This window comes from Papio anubis, chromosome 2 (assembly GCF_008728515.1).
Source record: "Papio anubis isolate 15944 chromosome 2, Panubis1.0, whole genome shotgun sequence".
NCBI classification, from domain to species: domain Eukaryota; kingdom Metazoa; phylum Chordata; class Mammalia; order Primates; family Cercopithecidae; genus Papio; species Papio anubis.
Genome location: NC_044977.1, coordinates 99,265,597 through 99,285,754, shown reverse-complemented (window position 1 = coordinate 99,285,754; position 20,158 = coordinate 99,265,597). Strand labels below are relative to the sequence as shown.

General features: G+C 39.7%; 1 protein-coding gene across 7 annotated transcripts in view; it reads right to left on the bottom strand.

Annotated features, from left to right (window-relative positions):
- The window catches only part of ULK4 (unc-51 like kinase 4), a 793,903-nt gene that overhangs the window by 204,408 nt on the left and 569,337 nt on the right, over window positions 1-20,158 (bottom strand). For all 7 annotated transcript variants that reach the window (XR_001899874.3, XM_017955554.2, XM_021933668.2 and 4 more), the window contains 2 exons: window positions 10,162-10,328; window positions 2,549-2,647 (listed from right to left, as the gene is read on the bottom strand). Coding sequence is in view for 6 of the 7 variants with exons in the window: in XM_017955554.2 (XP_017811043.2) it covers window positions 2,549-2,647; window positions 10,162-10,328 (266 nt within the window). In the remaining variant the exon portion in view is untranslated. The remainder of the gene's footprint in view (window positions 1-2,548; window positions 2,648-10,161; window positions 10,329-20,158) is intronic.

Here is a 20,158-nt window from a genome sequence, read left to right as displayed (position 1 = left end):
CTGCTAATTAGATATAACTACATAAAATAGAAGTGTAAAATATTTCGTGCTTCCTAAACAAAAATGCTTTGTGAAGTCTACAGGCATTTTTGTCCATTTATGTGTTTGTCACAAATGGACAAAAAGGCCATCATCCTTGGGATAAAAAGGCAAAAAGTAGCCTCCATTCAGAACATCTTAAACTATGAAAAATGCATCTGGAAATGATTCCATGTTTGAGCTAGGAATATCTTCCATTCATGAAGACCTCCAAAACTTAAAAACAGCCAAAACAGAATGGCTTTTGAATCAAAACATTGTATTTCAGTGAGACTATTCCCGAATATGGAATAAAGTTAAGAGTTTAGCGTGTTTGCAGTTAATCCAGAGGCCAAGGAGAATGGTGGTAGGGAAGTTGTAGACATTGAGTTCAGACACTGAGCTCTCTTGTATTTTTATCCTTTCTAACCTTTGGGGTACTTATTTGGAAGGTAAGGATGGGCCTATGTCATAAGGAAAGAAGGGCTAAATAAGATCAAAGGTAAAGCACTAATAGAATCTAGCTCATTGTCAACACTGGTTAACAGTGGTGAAATTGTGTATTTTTTAAATTTTTTAAAATTTAATTTAATTTAATTTAATTTAATTTTTTTTTGAGACAGGGTCTCACTGTTTCACTCTTTTGCCCAGGCTACAGTGCAGTGGCATCATCATTGCTGGCTGTGGCCTCACACTCCTGGGCTCAAGCAATCCTCAAGCCTCAGCCTCCCAAGTAGCTAGAACTACAGGTGTGCACCACCACACCTGGCCAAATTTTAAACATTTTTATAGAGACGGAGTCCTGCTATGTTGCCTAGGCTAGTCTCAAATACCAGGACCCAGTTGATTCTCCCATCTCGACCTCCCAAAGTGCCAAGATTACAGGCATAAGCCATCACACCTGGCCTGTATCAATTTTTATATAGCTACATTTGTTGAGCATATACTATATGCCAGGTACTGTTCATTTAATCCTCAAAATAATTTCATGATCTCATTAGCATTACTAACTTCATTTTATAGATGAAGAAACTGTGGCATCAATAAATTAAGCAATATTATTACTTAATATTTGTCCAAAGTCACATAGCTGGTAAGTGGCAGAGCTAAGCTGAGCCCATGCCCATGAACTCTGCATGCAATACTGTCTTGTATCATTACTGTTATTGTTCACTCCACTTTATTTCCCATATTTCATCTTCCATGTAGTTTCTAACTTATAATTCCATGGAACATGGATATCATAGAAAAATTCCATTTAAGAAAGGGCAACTAGATGTTCTTAACTAGAAAGATGATAAAATTAGTCTGGGCGTGGTGGCTCACACCTGTAGTCCCAGCACTTTGGGAGACCGAGGTGGGCAGATCACTTGAAATCAGGAATTTGAGACCGGCCTGGACAACATGGTGAAACCCTGTCTCTACTAAAAATACAAAAATTAGCCAGGCATGGTGGTGGGTGCCTGTAATCCCAGCTGCTTGGGAGACTGAGGCAGGAGAATTGCTTGAACCTGGTAGGTGGAGGTTGCAGTGAGCTGAGATCATGTCACCTCACTCCAGCCTGGGCAAGAGAGCGAGACTTTGTCTCAAAAAAAAATAATGAAAAAAAATTTTTAAAGATGATAGAATTGGCAAAAATATAAAGTTAAAATTAATTAGGAACAATAATTTGATTTTAAAAGACTGGGAAGTTTTGTAGGCAGTGAAATTATATGTTTAAAACAGTTCTTTAAATTTTTTATTTTTTGAGATGCAGTCTTGCTTTTTCACCCAGGCTGGAGTGAAGTGGCATCATTTTGGCTCACTGCAACCTCTGCCTCCCAGTTTCAAGTGATTCTCCTGTCTCAGTCTCCCGAGTAGCTGGAATTACAGGTGTGCACCACCACGCCGGACTAATTTTTTTTTATTTTTAGTAGAGACGGGGTTTCACCATATTGGCCAGGCTGGACCGACTCAAATGATTCACTCACCTCGGTTTCCCAAAGTGCTAGGCTAAAACTGTTTAATACGTCCAAACTCTGAATTTCTGTTGAGCTCTTTTTGTATATTCAATGGTCTTGTATAGTCTTACCTGTTTTTATTTAGTTTTGCTTATTTCATTCCATTTCTATTGAGATTGAGGGGGTGTGCCCTAGGTCTGTGTCTGTGCTTTTGCATTTCTTGGGGAGTCCTGCATGCCAAGTCAAACTCTAAAATATCTTTTTGAAAAGAAATTGATTCCCATAGCAATTTCTTCTTTCTTCTTAGAATTCATTTGTTGAATTTTTTACCTCACATTCATTAAGAAAGTAATTAGATTTGAGTTTTTTGAGATTTTGCCTTACCTAAACATCTATTTAAATAAATAAGCCACCTGGTTTTAAAATAAAGTAGAGATTTAGTTTTCCAGGCCAAATAATCTTCTGAAAGTTCTTTTGGCTCTAGTTTTGAAGGGAATGAAAATAACACAGAAACTCAAGGGATCATGAAATTCAAATACAATTACTTCAACTTCAGTAATGCTCCAAAAGACATACAGGTGAGCTCTTACCAGCGGAATGAGCAGGCTAATCAGGTCTGTCAAAGGTTTGCCGAGCAGCAGCAGGTCTTCTGCAGCCTGAGTGTCCTCTCCTGAGCCAGACTTCTGGGCCTGGAACAGGGAGAAGAGAAATGAAAGACAGTCTCGGTGATTAGTCAGCTTGGCTAAAGGAAACAGGACCACTCTGTCTGGCAGACACAAGGGGCTGGGGAAGCATTCTACCTCGGTTCCCAAGGATGGAATAGATGGAGGCCCCAGAAGAGATACTATGCTTTGTTATGACACAAGGAGTGTAGCTATTGCCACTGCCACCAGCTCAGGCTACAGAGGCTGACCTCTGTACAGCACATAGATAAAGCAATTACAAAGGTTGCTGCTGCTGGAGGAATAATGGTGATGTCCCATATATTGCAGTGGGGAAGGACTTAATCTTTTTTTTTTTTTTTTTTTAGATGGAGTCTCGCTCTGTCACCCAGGCTGCAGTGCAGTGGCAGGGTCTCAGCTCACTGCAACCCCTGCCTCCTGGGTTCAAGCGATTCTCCTGACTCAGCCTCCCAAGTAGCTAAGATTACAGGCTCTTTCTACCATGCCTCGCTAGTTTTTGTATTTTTAGTAGAGACGGGGTTTTGCCATGTTGGCCAGGCTGGTCTCTAACTCCTGACTTTACATGATCCACCCATCACAGCCTCCCAAAATGCTGGCATTACAGATGTGAACCACCGCGCGCAGCCAAAAGTGCTTTATCTTAACCATCCTGAGACCAGGTGCTGAAGAAAACTGAACTTTAGAGAAGCTGGGTCGTTTGTCTAACATCTCACAGACAATGGATGACAAAGCCAGAGGACCAAACCCAGGCTGACTCCAAGTCACAAATGCTAATCTCCTCTGAGCATATTTATGCACATTATGATACATACCAAGTGCATTCTGCTGTGCTTTCCTTCTCTATATTGCATACATATGCTCAAATAACATCTAGAATATTTGTCCAACATATCACTGCATGAATAGGCTTCAAATACAGGTCTACATTCCTGTGAATGTGTAGACTTAAATGGCAATGAAAATAAACGAGTGAGTGGTTTTTACATTGTGTGTCTTCTCCCAGGGGTTTTATAGAATTGTCTAGTTCCAAAGGAGACTTCTATCACAGAGATGAATAATTTTATATTGAAAAATGGTACGGATTATTTTTTGCATTTGCTATAATACGTATACACTCTTCCTCTCTGTTTTCACTTTTACTCAGAAGAAACAAAACCACTTTTCAATAATGACCTTTGCCAGAGCCTACAGAGCAGGCCAGAGGCTGCCCTGCCTTGAGTCATTCACCTGGACTCCAGGGCCCTTCTCATAAATGCCTCGTTTCCTTCTGCACTTCTGACCTATGGACAGAATTTCAGTTGCCTGTTTTCTTTGGTTCAGAAGAACTTGACTGAAAATCGGACACCTGTCTTTTAACAACCTGCACATCAGACACCTGTCTTTTAATAACCTGCACATCTCAACAGGTGAGGAGAACAAGGGTCATCATTAGCTTGGAGCTTGCCTCTCACTTCCCTGACTGACTTTATCAGAAGCGGAGAATTTCCTTTCAGGAAACAAATGTGCAGCACTATTCAAGAGGCCCGAACCTTTCCAAATCTCGGCCGTTGATCCCTTGCCCTCTGAAACATTATCTGACATGGAATATTACCACATTACCCCTTAGAGCAGATTGATTTCCTCCTGGGAGAGATAAGGCAGTCTTGCAAATCAGCAATGAGGCAGCAGTGAGGGGTCTGGTGCCTCCTTTCCAAACCCATATAAGCAAGCAAATGGGGCCACAACACAAGAAACACTGTGGGACTTTTTCCACCAGGACGTCCCAGTCCTCCAGATCCTCCAAGATCTACATAGTCATACGTCATAGTCGCCAAGAAACATCGATCCAGCCTACCGGTACTCATGTGGCCACCTCCTTGCAAAGTTGCCAAGAGTTCCAGAAGAAAGAGAATGCTACAGCTTTGCACAACAGAGAGGTGGCACAAAAGAAAGACATTAGAAATTCCACTCTCCCCACAAGAGTACTGGCCCACAAAGGAAGCTCTGTGCAACAAAAGGACACCTGCCTGGATGCAGCCATAAACACTGAAGCCCCCAGAATCAAATGCAAAGGCCTAGGCCCGTCTTGTCTCTCAGCCTCTCTCCAATTCCACAACATCACACTCCCTCATGTCGGCCTCCCAACGCCTGGATTTCCCACCCTTTGTGTGCATCCTGTACAGGGCCGGTGTCCCTGTCACCACATCATGACTGTCTGTTCCATCCAGGTCCTCTGATTTTGCCTCTGGTCCCACTGACCCCTTTCCAGAACTCACTCCCTTTTGTCATTGCTGTGTGTGAACTTACCCCACTCCTAGCAATCCCCTAGCTGTTATAGCCCAGGCAAGAGAGGAAGCTAGCCTGGGTGAGGGTGGTAGCAACAGGGTTGGAGAGAGGCAATTGGATGAGTTGGATATGTATGGTAAAATCTACATGATTTGGTGACAGATTAGATGTGGGATATAAAAAAGAGGGAAATTTCAAGAATGCCTCCCAGGTTTCTGGTTTGCATGGCAGGGTGAGTGGGGCAGGGCTTGCTGGCAGGGAAATGGATTTGGGGGGTAGATCTTGAGTTTGGCTTTGGTCTATGGGGAATTCTAGTGGTCATATTGAGCAAGCTGCTAGGTATATGAATATTGACTTCAAAGAAGAACTTTAGTAGAAGTATACATTTAGTAGCCTTAAACGTATCAAACTGAAGAAGTGGACATTCCTTTGAAACTTGTCATCCTTTTAGTTAAACTGTGAGATCCTAGAGGGTGGGGACTGAATCATATTCACCTTTGCATCGCGAATGTGGGACATGACGGTGTTTGGGGAGCACAGTGAGTGTCAAATTGATCCGAGCCACACCACTGACAGTTATGCTCCACTGTGTGCTAAAACCTGCTGGAGATATAAGATAGGAACTGGGCTGGGTGTGGTGGCTCATGCTTGCAATTCCAGCACTTTGGGAGGCCAAGGCGGGTGGCCTGTCAATTTCTGAGTCATATTTAACATTAAATAGCAATACAGCATTACCTAAAATGAGATAACAGAAGACAGCTTCCCAGCATCAAAAAAAAAGGCCATGTATAATACAATTCTCTTACATCTAGCATTGCTACACGGATCTAGCACACAGAAGTAGATAATCAATAGAGGTCTGCTAAATATACACAGAGGTAAGGCATCTATAAAGAACAAGAGACAGTTAATTCCTCAAGTCGTTCCTGTCTTATTTTATTTATTTTTTTGAGATGGAGTCCTGCTCTGTCGTCCAGGCTGGAGTGCAGTGGCACGATCTCGGCTTACTGCAACCTCTGCCCCCTGGGTTCAAGCAATTCTCGTGCCTCAGTCTCCCACATAGCTGGGAATACGGGTCCCCACCAGCACACCGGGCTAATGTTTGCATTTTTAGTAGAGATGGGGTTTCACCATGTTGGCCAGGCTGTTCTCAAACTTCGGACCTCATGATCCGCCTGCCTCAGACTCCCACAGTGCTGGGATTACAGGCGTCAGCCATCACGCACAGCCTTTATTTTTATTTTTTGAGATGGAGTCTCGCTCTGTCACCCAGGCTGGAGTGCAGTGGCATGATCTCAGTTCACTGAAATCTCCGCCTCCCAGGTTCATCAAGTGATTCTCCTGCTTCAGTCTCCCAAGTAGCTAGGACTACAGGTGTGTGCCACCACGCCTGGCTAATTTATTTTTTTATTTTTTTATTTTTAGTAGAGACGAGGTTTCACCATGTTGGCTGGGCTAGTCTTGAACTCCTGACCTCATGTGATCTGCCCACCTGGGCCTCTCCCAAAGGGCTGGAATTATAAGCATGAGTCACCATGCCCAACCCAGTTCCTGTCTTTATATCTCCAGCAGGTTTTAGCACACAGTGGAGCATAACTGTCAATGGTGTGGCTCCAATCAATTCAATTCAACACTTACTGTGGTCCCCAAGTACCATCATGTTGCACGTCCGCAATGCAAAGATGAATATGATTCAGTCCCTATTCTCTAGGATCTCATGGTTTAACTACAAAGATGACAAGTTCCAAATAACTGTGCTAAGGCAGAATATGAAAACTGCTATAATTGAGGTAGAAATAAAGTTTGGGTGAAGGAGGGAAGTAGGATAATGTCACAACTGACTTCATCACTTGGATGGTGGGGACGGGGTCTACTAGGAGTCATATGGAGTGTAGATATTTCACATGTGGAAATTTCATGAGGAAGGGCACAGGAGTGACAAAGCACAGCATCCATTTACAAGATGGCAGTGCAACGAACTGTCTGGTTGGGGTATGGGCAGCATGGAGGTCAGACAGATGGGCTGGGAAGGTACCCTGGGGCTCGATTGTATAAGCCTTTGAATGTCTTGGCAAGGAGTTGGAAAGTTATAGATAATGAGGTGTCACTGAAGTTTTCAAAGGAAGGGAGAAACTATCAGGACTATGGGCTATGACAGAAAAATCTCAACTGCATTCAACAACCAGGCAGAGGGTAGCTCATGGTGAAGGCCAACAAGGGGAAGGCCATGAAGGAATCAGATTGGATAATTATAAGAGATGCTAAAAATAGACAGCCCCCCAAAATAGCCCCCAATCACGGATAGCCTTTATGTGTATGTGAGACTAAGAAAGACTCAGTAGCCACGTTACGGTCTTTCAACAATACTGATGTATCTGCAAATCAACAGCAGTTTAATGGTCCTACTATCAGGAGGATGATGTAAAAAGCTTCCCCAAACCACCTCAGAAAGGATCAACAAGGCCCAGAATGGAAAGTCAGGTGACCTGAATTAGAATAATAAATATTCGTCTTCCCTAGAAAAGCCCTCCCTAATCTCAAAATTGGGTTTCATCCCCTGCCTCATTATTCATTCTGCAGCATGTAATACCTTTCAATGGCTGCATTTCACACATGCAATAAGATGAAGACTTGCTTCATTATTTGTATGTTGACAGTCTTCTCTATTAACCTGTAAGCTTCCTGAGAGCTAACACCCTTTCTCCCTAGATTACTGCTGAAAGTACAGGTGCCTAGCCCTATGCTAGGCTCATAAGTACAAAATAACTCATAAGCCTGCTAGGAGTTAAAGTCAGTAAATATGAACTGAGTGCTCTTCCATGCACCAGGACGTAGAAATGAGAAAGTCATGGCCCACAGGAGGCCCCCTGTAAACAAGAAAGGAAGAACATTTCTTCTTGTTGCTGTTCATGATACAGTAACCACTTATTGGTCACCTTCACTGGGCCAGGTATATGTATGCCACTTTACATCTATATATAATTATATATATTTTATTCTCCCATTGAAGTCTCACAACCACCCAGCAGAGTGGTGATCACACCTACCTTCCAGATGAGGAACCTGATACTCAGGTGCAGTAACTTGCCCGAGGTCATACAGGTGGTGGTATGTCTGGGATTTGAATCTAAGGCATTCCAACCTGCATGACCCACATGTCCCCACCACACCAGTGAGTCTCAGGCACTTTGTCTCTGTCTCTATAATCTTTCACACATAACATTCAGAGGTGAACAGGGACCAGTTCTAAATCACGGGGAAGGCAGTGGGTAGGGACTGAACTTCTGATGGAGATTCTGACAAATGCCTGCCTTTGCTCCCCCATACACATACTTGCATCATACCACTCTCCTCCCTGGAAAAATGCTTTTGTGAATCTAAGCATCATTATAATTTTAAACACGGGCCTCTCTCAATTCTTCTACTTTAAAGAAGCTCCTATTAGAAGTAGACATAGGTTTCAAGTGCAGAAGAATCTCCAGTGTGAGAAGTATGTCTATAAATGGAAGGGGTGACTTAGGGTTTTGGAAAGTACTTATGGCTCAGTGTTTCAAGGCAGATATGTCTTTGATTCACATTCCATTTCTTTTCTCAACTCTTTCACCTAATTCAGCCTCAAGGACGACTCCTCCTTCATATTGACACCAGGTGTCATGGAGATCAAAGTCAGTGGTCAAGGCCAAAAGCAATACATGGCAGATATTATGAGAGATGATTTAGAAAAATGATAGCAGTAAAATGTACAGTGGTGTTGAAGACTATGAAAACAATAAAAAGCAGTGATCTACTGGGAAACTAGCAAGTTGGAAATAGAAAATTCAAAAATATTTTGTATTAAGGAGTTTCTTTTTAAAACATCCCTGAATATCTACCTAATCACTTATAGTAAAAAACAGAATTTCTATTGTTCTGAAGATTTTTAACTTCTGATCCTTTTTTTTTCATCTATAATTTACAAGAAAATCTTTTACAGATTATCATCAAAGTATCCTGTAAGAGTAACTATCAACTACATCTCAAAGAATTACAAAAAACTACCACTATGGAAACTGAAATAAGAAACCATATTCTCTGAAGAGAAACTTACTAGAACAGAGAGGAAAAAAATAGGAGAAATACACAATTAGGGATTATTTAAGTATATAACAATTATTTACTGTTAATCTGGAATTCTTATAAATGAGCTAATAAAAGCAGCTAGGTAATTCAAAGGCCATGACTTTTTAATTAATCTACTGGCTTTACAGTTTGGGTTAAATACTTAGTAACTAGTAATATTTGTTGAGGGGATCTTGGATTTATTAAATCACATTAGACAAGCTAAATACTTGACCAGCTTAACTGTGGATAAAAGATACCATTTATCATAATGATGAATAACAGAGGCTATCCTGGGGTCTAGGGATTCATCCTTGGCTCTGCTACTGTGACTTTGGCAAGGTATCAAAACAGTTTGGTTTCAACTTTAGCTTCTGCGTCTATCCAAGCTTGGATGCTACCATTTGATATACATCTTTTGCAATTGTATCAGGATTTTAAATATAACAATAAATTCACATTGGCCCTGCCACTTGATCTAAATATCAGCTGACTCCATTGGTTAGAGCATTAAATAAAACAGGCATAGGAAAGTACTCTATAAAACCACATCTCCTTCCTGCCTTACAGTATGATGCTAAGTAAACACAGGTTACAGTTTATGGCTAATTGGCTTTTTCCATAGCCACTGAATACACCTCTATTCCTCAAAACCATCTCACAAGTCCATGGTATCAGCCATAAGGGAAAGCAAGTTGAGCTTATGAGTTATATATGTATATATATGTGTCTACAAACACACATATGCATGTGTATGTACACAAACCCTCAATCCATTATTCCCAGAAAGCTGACCTATCCTGCTAAGGGGGAACTGGAGAGCCACCTCAGTACATGAAAGGCTGCAAACTACTTGGCCAAAATAGGATTGTGCCTAAGGCAAATGCTCTCCTTGGTCAGGAGTGGTTTCCCAGCTAATGCTTGCTAAGTCTTTGCTTAGTAGTAGGCCTCTCCTTCTTTCCCTGAAGATTTTGATCAAATTCTCTGTTCTTGACATTGGTCACCCAAAGATGACTCTTCGGAAGACACTCCCTATAGAATGACACGTTCTTTTAAATAAGTAAAGACACAATAGAGGGAGATAAGAAAGAAGAGAATGAAAGGGAAGCATGAAATGGAGTAGGGCTACTCAAGACACAGGAAAACAGATCCTCTACCTGCAGAGCCAGCCGTACAATACCGGAGGTATAGGTCAGCATACTGTGCAAAATATCAAGCAGGGAAAAGAGCAGTGCAGCTGCCATTTCATTGTTGTTTTTATTGTCCACATCCAAGCATAGTGTGGCAGTTTCAGTGAGCAGGTTACAGATGTGACTGACAAGTCCTGAGGGCAAAAAAGGAAAAGAAAAAAACCTCATCATTAAGTACACAAATGTGTCATATGAACCAAAAAGAGAGGCATTCTGGCTCGATGTTGCATAAACCCTACGCAATACTTAAACTGTACTCTTATCAGATTCACTAAGGAAAGTTGTTTAAAATGCAGGTTTCCAGGCCTCACTCCCAGAGAGTCTGCTAAGGAGTCAGGGATGGGGCTTAGGAAAATACTTGTTAAAGAAGTTCCCCAAGTGATTTTGATGCAAAGGTTCCAATCCACAGCTTGAGAAACACCATCCTACATAGGCAGGCTTCACAGGGTCTGAGGACTCCCTGACACTGAAGGAAAGCAACTGTCCCCAGATTCTTGTTTGAAGGCAGTTTTCTTTAGTGCATGATCAAGGGCCACAGTGGACCCAGTGGTCTGGTCTGTCTAGCAACTGGGTGGTTTCAATAATGCATTCCAAAAATGTAAGATTAATTATAAGAAATTTGAAATTTAGAAATTACCAGGCGCCATCCCTTTGTCTCTGCAAACCTCATATTAACAGTGTGGTTGCTCTTTACTGATGTTTAGTTTGATACAGTCTGTTACAATAAATACATTTTCACATTTTGGGGTGTTATTGTTTACATTTAAATTGACAGTTTTATTCTATTATATAGTGTTACCCTTTGAATTCACAAAAATGAAATACAACAAAAGTGAAATTACAACATGAAATAATGTTATAAACCTAAATGATGAATGAGAAATTTGGGACTAGTAGAGCATAAATTCAGATGTTCTTAAAAAAAAAAAAGTGAACATTCTAAGATAAATATTTTACACACACAGATGGGGGAAAAGCATGGCAAGGAAGTTTGATGTGTATTAAAAGCTATATTTTATTGGACCTGCAATCTACTTGTCCCTAATCCAGATGATCAACTGAATGGAAACTCAACTAAGCATAGCCATATAAGTTTTGGCGTCTCTTCCATACAGTGCACCTTGTCACTTCCAGCAAAACAATACAGTCTTCCTGACAAATGCAAAATTATCACAAAATTATCAGATTACAAAAGTGAACTAATTTTGTCACTAAAGGCAGTGACATAGAATGATAGACGCACCATTCAAAGTTATACCTCCTGTGGCAAAAAAAAAAAAAAAGGTATAAGTCTCACACGACTGCTAAGACACTTATAAAAACAAAAACAAAACTGAGTTTCAAGGCTGAAAATAAACACACTTGAAAGTAGAATGAATTATTGTCAAAATTTCCTTATCAAATGACAAGGTCTGATAACCCATATCATCAATGATACATACTGCAGAAAAGCAATTATTACAGCATGTGCACTGCACCAGCAGACATTCCCCTTAGAGTTACAATGCATCATCCATGTACAGGCTAGGAATCAGCACTTGGCATCTGTGAGCTGTAGACAGACTAGCAGGGCTTGAAAACACAGTATTTGGTAAATATACACTGCAAGAGAACAGGTTTTTCATTTGGGAGTTCCTGATGACTTTGTGACATGTCACATAGACAGTCAAAGGTAAAAGGGGTGAGTACTGGTGGAGTCCAGCTCTGTGAGCCACAAAGAAGGATACGGTTCTTTAGGAGGCAGAGGTGGGCCCCAGAGCACCCATCTACATACTGCTTACTTCAGAGTAAACAGCAAGTGGGCATCAATGTTCTTCTTGATCTTCATTCAGTCTTCAAGGAAGGAGTGCAAAGAATGAATGCAATCAAATGCCTGCTGGGACAGAAAGTATTTCCAGTCTACTGTGTAAAAAACAGGAAACAAATGCCAAGCTCTGATTTTACACACTGAAGTCATCAGCTCCCAAGGGAAGGTTCTCAGATAAGATTAGAAATGAAGTATGAGATAAAAATATTTCTTCACAACAGTGATAACGCCAGCAAAACCCATTAATATGATTTTAAGAAGCTGATCTCAGGCATATTTTCAGTGTTCTTCATAGCCAGAACTTTCACTTCAGGGTCAAAATGCATGTTTTTCATGTTTAAATTTTTTATTATGAAAACAAAGTCATGAGACAGTTCAGCAAAATGAACCTTCATCACCCTTTTCAACAATATCAATATTGTGTCTATTTTATCTGTCTTTTCAAAAGCATTTTAAAGCAAATACCAGAAAAAATCTTATTTCTCCTGTAAATACTTCTGTATACTATAACAGATAAAGACTTGTTTTTAACTATAATACCATTGCCACTTTTAAAAAGTAATGTATTTTTAATATACTCCTCAACTGTCTCCAAACTATCTTTTACAATTAGTTTCTATGAATCAGGATGCAAAGCAGCTCCGCAAATTCCATTTGGTCATGGACCTTAAGTCTCCTTTAATGTCTAAAAATCCTTCCTCTACTTACAATTTTTTATGCCACTTATTTGTCAGATAAATTAGAACAGTTTTCTTGTAGATTTTCTCATGGAATTGTTCCTATATCCCTACATGTCCTGTAAATTGGTAATTGCACCTAGAGACTTGATTTAATTCAGGTTCAATTCCTATGGCAATAATACCTGGGGCTGGGTTCTCTGGATTTCCTGTTGCATCTTATTCAGAAAGATACACCATTTGTCTTAGTGATGCTAAAACTGATCCATGGATTCAAGGGTTCTTATTTTGAAAAGGAAAGGCAAAATAAATGTTTACTCTTTCCTGTCATTTGCCACTTTCAGAACAATGATTTTGGAGTGTTAGCAATTACAAAAGATAAACAAGGTGTGAAGTGGGAAAGGTAGAGGAAGACAGAAACTACAAAAAGTTACTAATGCATTCATTTTGCAGCATCATTGTGAATATACTGAATTTTTAAATAATATATATTATGGGTTTTAATTGATTTCAGTCACTATTCATTTGTATGCTCAATATGTTCTACCTTTGGCCATGAAACGCTCTTTGAAAGTATCCTTGCTTCTGCTATAATAATGTGCTCTGAGTTCATATTATAGAATTCCTGCCTCTGACTGGGCATTAGATGCTTCTACAAGGAGCCCTGGTTTCGTTCAATGATAATTTGTACTTAGAGACCATGGTCTGAGCACTCGGGGTGTTCATTGCTACTGAGTCACTGATTCAGTAAACAGAGATAGGAAGTATCTATCTCTTTAAGAAAAAAGAGTTCATGCAGATATTTCTAATGCCAGAGTCCAGAAACAGACCCACAATTACATGGTCAAATGAATTTCAACAAGGAATTCTTCAGAAAAAAATCCTTTTCAACAAAAGGGTAAGGAAAAGCTAAGTATCCAAACAGGGGGAAAAAGAGAGATCCTTGACCATTACCTCACACAATATACAAAACCTAATTTCAGATGAATGATAGATCTAAACATACAAGCTAAAATTATAAAGGCTCTAGGAGAAAATGTAAGAGAAGATTTTGCAGCTAGGGGGTAGGCAAGATTTCTGAGGATCCCAAAATACCCGGTCTTTAAAAAATTGATAAATTAGATACAGACTGGCAAATTGGATAAAGAGTCAAGACCCATCAGTTTGCTGTATTCAGGAGACCCATCTCACATGCAGAGACACACATAGGCTCAAAATAAAGGGATGGAGGAAGATCTACCAAGCAAATGGAAAGCAAAAAAAAAGCAGTGGTTGCAATCCTAGTCTCTGATAAAACACACTTTAAACCATCAAAGATCAAAAGACACAAAGAAGGCCATTACATAAAGGTAAAGGGATTAATTCAACAGGAAGAGCTAACGATCCTAAATATATATGCACCCAGCACAGGAGCACCCAGATTCATAAAGCAAGTCCTTAGAGACTTACAAAGAGAATTAGACTCCCATAAAATAATAATGGGAGACTTCAACACCCCACTGTCAACATTAGACAGATCTACGAGACAGAAAGGTAACAAGGATATCCAGGAATTGAACTCAATTCTGCACCAAGCGGACCTAAGAGACATCTACAGAACTCTCCACCCCAAATCAACAGAATATACATTCTTCTCAGCACCACATCACACTTATTCCAAAATTGACCACATAGTTGGAAGTAAAGCACTTCTCAGTAAATGTAAAAGAACAGAAATTATAACAAACTATCTCTCAGACCACAGTACAATCAAACTAGAACTCAGGACTAAGAAAACTCAATCAAAACCACTCAACTACATGGAAACTGAACGATCTGCTCCTGAATGACTACTGGGTACATAACGAAATGAAGGCAGAAATAAAGATGTTCTTTGAAACCAATGAGAACAAAGATACAACATACCAGAATCTCTGGGACACATTTAAAGCAGTGTGTAGAGAGAAATTTATAGCACTGAATGCCCACAAGACAAAGCAGGAGAGATCTAAAATTGACACCCTAACATCACAATTAAAAGAACTAGAGAAGCAAGAGCAAACACATTCGAAAGCTAGCAGAAGGCAAGAAATAACTAAGATCAGAACAGAACTGAAGGAGATACAGACACAAAAAACCCTCCAAAAAGTCAGTGAATCCAGGAGCTGTTTTTTTGAAAAGATCAACAAAATTGATAGACTGCTAGGAAGACTAATAAAGAAGAAGAGAGAGAAGAATCAAATAGACGCAATACAAAATGATAAAGGGGATATCACCACTGACCCCACAGAAATACAAACTACCATCAGAGAATACTATAAACACCTCTACGCAAATAAACTAGAAAACCTAGAAGAAATGGATAATTTCCTGGACATTTACACTCTCCCAAGATTAAACCAGGAAGAAGATGAATCCCTGAATAACCAATAGTAGGCCTCTGGAAATTCAGGCAATAATTAATAGCCTACCAACCAAAAAAGTCCAGGACCAGATGGATTCACAGCTGAATTCCTACCAGAGGTACAAGGAGGAGCTGGTACCATTTCTTCTGGAAACTATTCCTTCCAATCAATAGGAAAAGAGGGAATCCTCCCTAACTCATTTCACGAGGCCAACATCATCCTTGGATACCAAAGCCTGGCAGAGACATTAACAAAAAAGAGAGAATCTTAGATGAATATTCCTGATGAACATTGGATGTAAACTTCAATAAAATACTGGCAAACCAAATCCAGCAGAAAGCACATCAAAAGCTTATCCACCATGATCAAGTGGGCTTCATCCCTGGGATGCAAGGCTGGTTCAACACACGTAAATAAATAAATGTAATCCAGCATATAAACAGAACCAAAGACAAGAACCACATGATTATCTCAATAGATGCAGAAAAGGCCTTTTGACAAAAATTCAACAGCCCTTCATGCTAAAAAAAAACTCTCAATAAATTGGGTGCTGATGGAATGTATCTCAAAATAATAAGAGCTATTTATGAAAACCCACAGCCAATATTATACTGAATGGGCAAAACTGAAAAATTCCTTTGAAACTGGCAATAAGATAGATGCCCTCTCTCACCACTCCTATTCAACATAGTACAGTTCTGCTAGGGCAATCAGGCAAGAGAAAGAAATCAAGGGTATTCATTAGAAAGAAGAAATCAAATTGTCCTGTTTGCAGATTTACATGAGGGTTTATTTAGAAAAACCCCATTGTCTCAGCCTAAAATCTCCTTAAGCTGATAAGCAACTTCAGCAAAGTCTCAGGATACAAAAATCAATGTGCAAAAATCACAAGCATTCTTATACACCAGTAACAGACAAGAGCTAAATCATGAATGAACTCCTATCTACAATAGCTTCAAAGAGAATACAATACCTAGGAATCCAACTTACAAGGGATGTAAAGGACCTTCAAGGAGAACTACAAACCACTGCTCCAGTGAAATAAAAAGAGACACAAACAAATGGAAGAACATACCATGCTCATGGATAGGAAGAATCAATATTGTGGAAACGGCCATACTGCCCAAGGTAATTTATAGATTCAATGCCATCCTCATTAAGCTACCAACGACTTTCTTCACAGAATTGGAAAAAAACTGCTTTAAAATTCATATGGAACCAAAAAAGACCCCACATTGCCAAGGCAATCCTAAGTGAAAAGAACAAAGCTGGAGGCATCACGCTACCTAACTTCAAACAATAATAAGGCTGCAGTAACCAAAACAGCACGGGTACTGGTACCAAACAGAAATAGAACCCATGGAACAAAACAGAGCCCTCAGAAATAATAATAATACCACATCTACGCCATCTCTGATCTTTGACAACCTGACAAAACAAGAAATGGAGAAAGGATTCCTATTTAATAAATGGTGCTGGGAAAATTACTAGCCATAAGTAGAAAGCTGAAACTGATCCTTTCAATTTCTTTATACGAAAAATTAATTCAAGATGGATTAGAGACTTAAATGTTAGACCTAATAACACAAAACCCTAGAAGAAAACCAGGTAATACCTCGTTCAGACATAGGCATGGGCAGACCCCATGTCTAAAACACCAAAAAGCAATGGCAACAAAGCCAAAACTACAAATGGGATCTTATTAAACTAAAGAGCTTCTGCACAGCAAAAGAAACTACCATCAGAGTGAACAGGCAACCTACAGAATGAGAGAAAATTTTGCAATCTACTCCATCCGACCAAGGGCCAACATCCAGAACCTACAAAGAACTCGCTAAAACAAATTTACAAGAAAAAACAAACAACCCCATCAAAAGTGGGCAAAGGATATGAACAGACATTTCTCAAAAGAAGACATTCATACAGCCAACAGACACATGAAAAAATGCTCATCATCACTGGCCATCAGAGAAATGTGCAAATCAAACCACAATGAGAAACCATCTCACACCAGCTAGAATGGCAATCATTAAAAAGTCAGGAAACAACAGGTGCCGGAGAGGATGTGGAGAAATAGGAACACTTTTACACTGTTGGTGGGACTGTAAACCAGTTCAACCATTGTGGAAAATAGTATGCATGCATTCCTCAAGGATCTGTAGAACAAGAAATACCATTTGACTAGCCATCCCATTACTGCATATACCCAAAGGATTATAAGTCATGCTGCTATAAAGACACATGCACACGTATGTTTATTGCAGCATTATTCACAATAGCAAAGACTTGGAATCAACCCAAATGTCCATCAGTGACAGATTGATTAAGAAAAATGTGGGCACATATACACCATGGAATACTATGCAGCCATAAAAGGATGAGTTCGTGTCCTTTGTATGACATGGATGATGCAGCTGGAAACCATCATCTCAGCAAATTATCGCAAGAACAGAAAACCAAACATCACATGTTCTCACTCATAGGTGGGAATTGAACAATGAGATCACTTGGACATGGGAAGGGGAACATCACACACCGGGGCCAAATGTGGGGAGTGGCGAGGGAGGAGGGATGGCATTGGGAGTTATACCTGATGTAAATGACGAGTTGATGGATGCTGACAAGTTAATATGTGCAGCACACCAACATGGCACATGTATACATATGTAACAAACCTGCACGTTTTACACATGTACCCTAGAACTTAAAGTATAATAAAAATTTTAAAAAATTGATAAATTAGACTTCATTAAAAATTAAAGCTTTCACAAATCAAAAGGTAGTATTAAAAAATAAATAAGGAAGCCAAAGAACAGGAGAAAACATTCTTCTCTCTCTTTCTCCACGTGTATATATGTATGTGTATATATATGTATGTGTGTGTGTATGTGTATGGCTGTGTCCAAAAACCTGTATCCAGAATATACAAACAATTCCCACAACTCGATAAAAGTACAAATAATGCAAGTTTTAAAAATGGGTAAAATATGTGAAGAGCCAGTTCCCAAAAGGTATAACAGTCAATAAGTACATGAAAAGTGTTCAATATCACTATCATCAGGGAAACGCAAATTAAAATCACAATGGGATATCACCACACATAGATATAAATAATTAAAATCTAAAAAACTAACACAAAATGTTAGTAATGATGTGCAGCAACCAGGGCTCACATATATTACTGACGAAAAAACAGTTGGCATTTTTATTTTAAATAAATTTAAATATACATTTATCATATTATCCAGAAATCCTACTCCAAGGTATTTATCCAAGTAAAATGAACACATATGTCCACATAAAGATTCATTAGAGCTTTATTCAAAACAGCCCCAAACTATGGTGGGGCACCGTGGCTTACACCTGTAATCCCAGCACTTTGGGAGGCCAAAGTGGGCAGATCACTTGAGGCAGGAATTCGAGACCAGCCTGGCCAACATGGTGAAACCCCATCTCTACCAAAAGTACAAAAAATTAGCTGGGTGTGGTGGCACATGCCTATAATCCCAGCAACTCGGGAGGCTGAGGCAGGAGAATCGTTTGAACCCAGGAGGCAGAGGCTCTAGTGAGCTGAGATTGCGCCACTGCACTCCAGCCTGGGTGACAGGGTGCGACTCTTCACAAACAAACAAAAAAAGCCCCAAACTAGAAATAGCCCAGGTGTTCATCAACAGGAGACTACACAAATTAAGATATAATCATACGATGGAATATCACTCAGCAGCTAAAAAAATCAAACACTGAACTTTACAAGAACATAGATGAATCTCAAAAAAAAAAAAAAAAAATGTTGAGAGACAGATTCCAAAAAGTAAAGAATTCTATGAAATAAGTTGTATGAACACATTTATTTAAGGTTCTAAAGAAAACTTTACTCTCTTGATTGGGGTCAGAACAGAAGTTATTTCTAGGAGAGGGGAAGATGGAACTTTCTAGGGTGATAGAAATGTTCTATATATTGATGGGTTATTGGTTATAGCAGTGCATACATTTTTCAAAACTAAATATAAGATTTGTACCTTTTACTGCATATATACTTAAATTCAAAAATGCAGGGCTAAGAAAAAACAGGTTGGGACAAACTAGAGGAATGCTTCAGGAAGATAAATGAAGCAGTATGTGCTGTCTTCACTGGGTTAATAAAATTTACTGAGCACTTGCTCTGTTCCTGGCACTATACTCTCACTAGAAGAAATGGGGAAGTCAGTTTCTGGGTAATTTTAAGTTAACTTTTAAGATATGCTGAGTTTGATATAACAAGGGGGCATTCAAAGTGCCAATGTTCAAAGGAGATTAAGCCCTAAAAACTAGGTAACAGTTAAAACTAAAAGACAACAACAACAAAAAGCAGCAAAAGATGATCAGAGAGAACAGAAAATTCCCCAAAGAAGAGTCAAATTTAGAGAGAAACAGAGTCAAAGACTGAGGGTTGAGTAAGTCCCAAACAGGGGCAAGGATTTACAGAGGAAATGAAGGCAAAGGTGCTAATATAACAGAGTAGAAATCATGACAATGTAAAGTAATGGATACCAAGGAATAACTAGAATTAAAAAGAAAATGGGTGTCAAGAATGTCTAGTTGGATGTCAGCAAAATAGAAGAATAGGAGGTCTTAGGTTTCCCCATGTTCCACAGAAAGTTCTATCAGCAACTATCCAAAGATATGAACACTTTGGTGAAATCCTCCAAAATTGGGAATAAGCCTGAGTCACCTGGGTGGTTTATGGACCTTTTCCACATGAAAAGGTAAGATAAAGGGTCTTATTTTGACTATACCACCCTTCCTCCTCCCAGAGGTTAGCATAGTGCCACAAAGAGAGGATTCTCCAGGGACTGGGGTTTCTACAGCGGGAAAAGAGAACCAGAGGTGGACAACCGTCTTCTCTAGCATCCTGTAGCACTTTCCAGAAAGCCCACTCCTATCCTCATGGAGAACACAGGGGAAAATGGTACCACTAGACCAACTGGGATTAGGTAGAAACAAAGCAGGTGTAGTACAAAGCAACCAGGACATAGATATGGTGTTAGCTTTGTGTACCTGTCAGCAGCAGTGCCCAATCAGTGGTACCAGCTAATAGCCCATCCAACTTGAAAAGC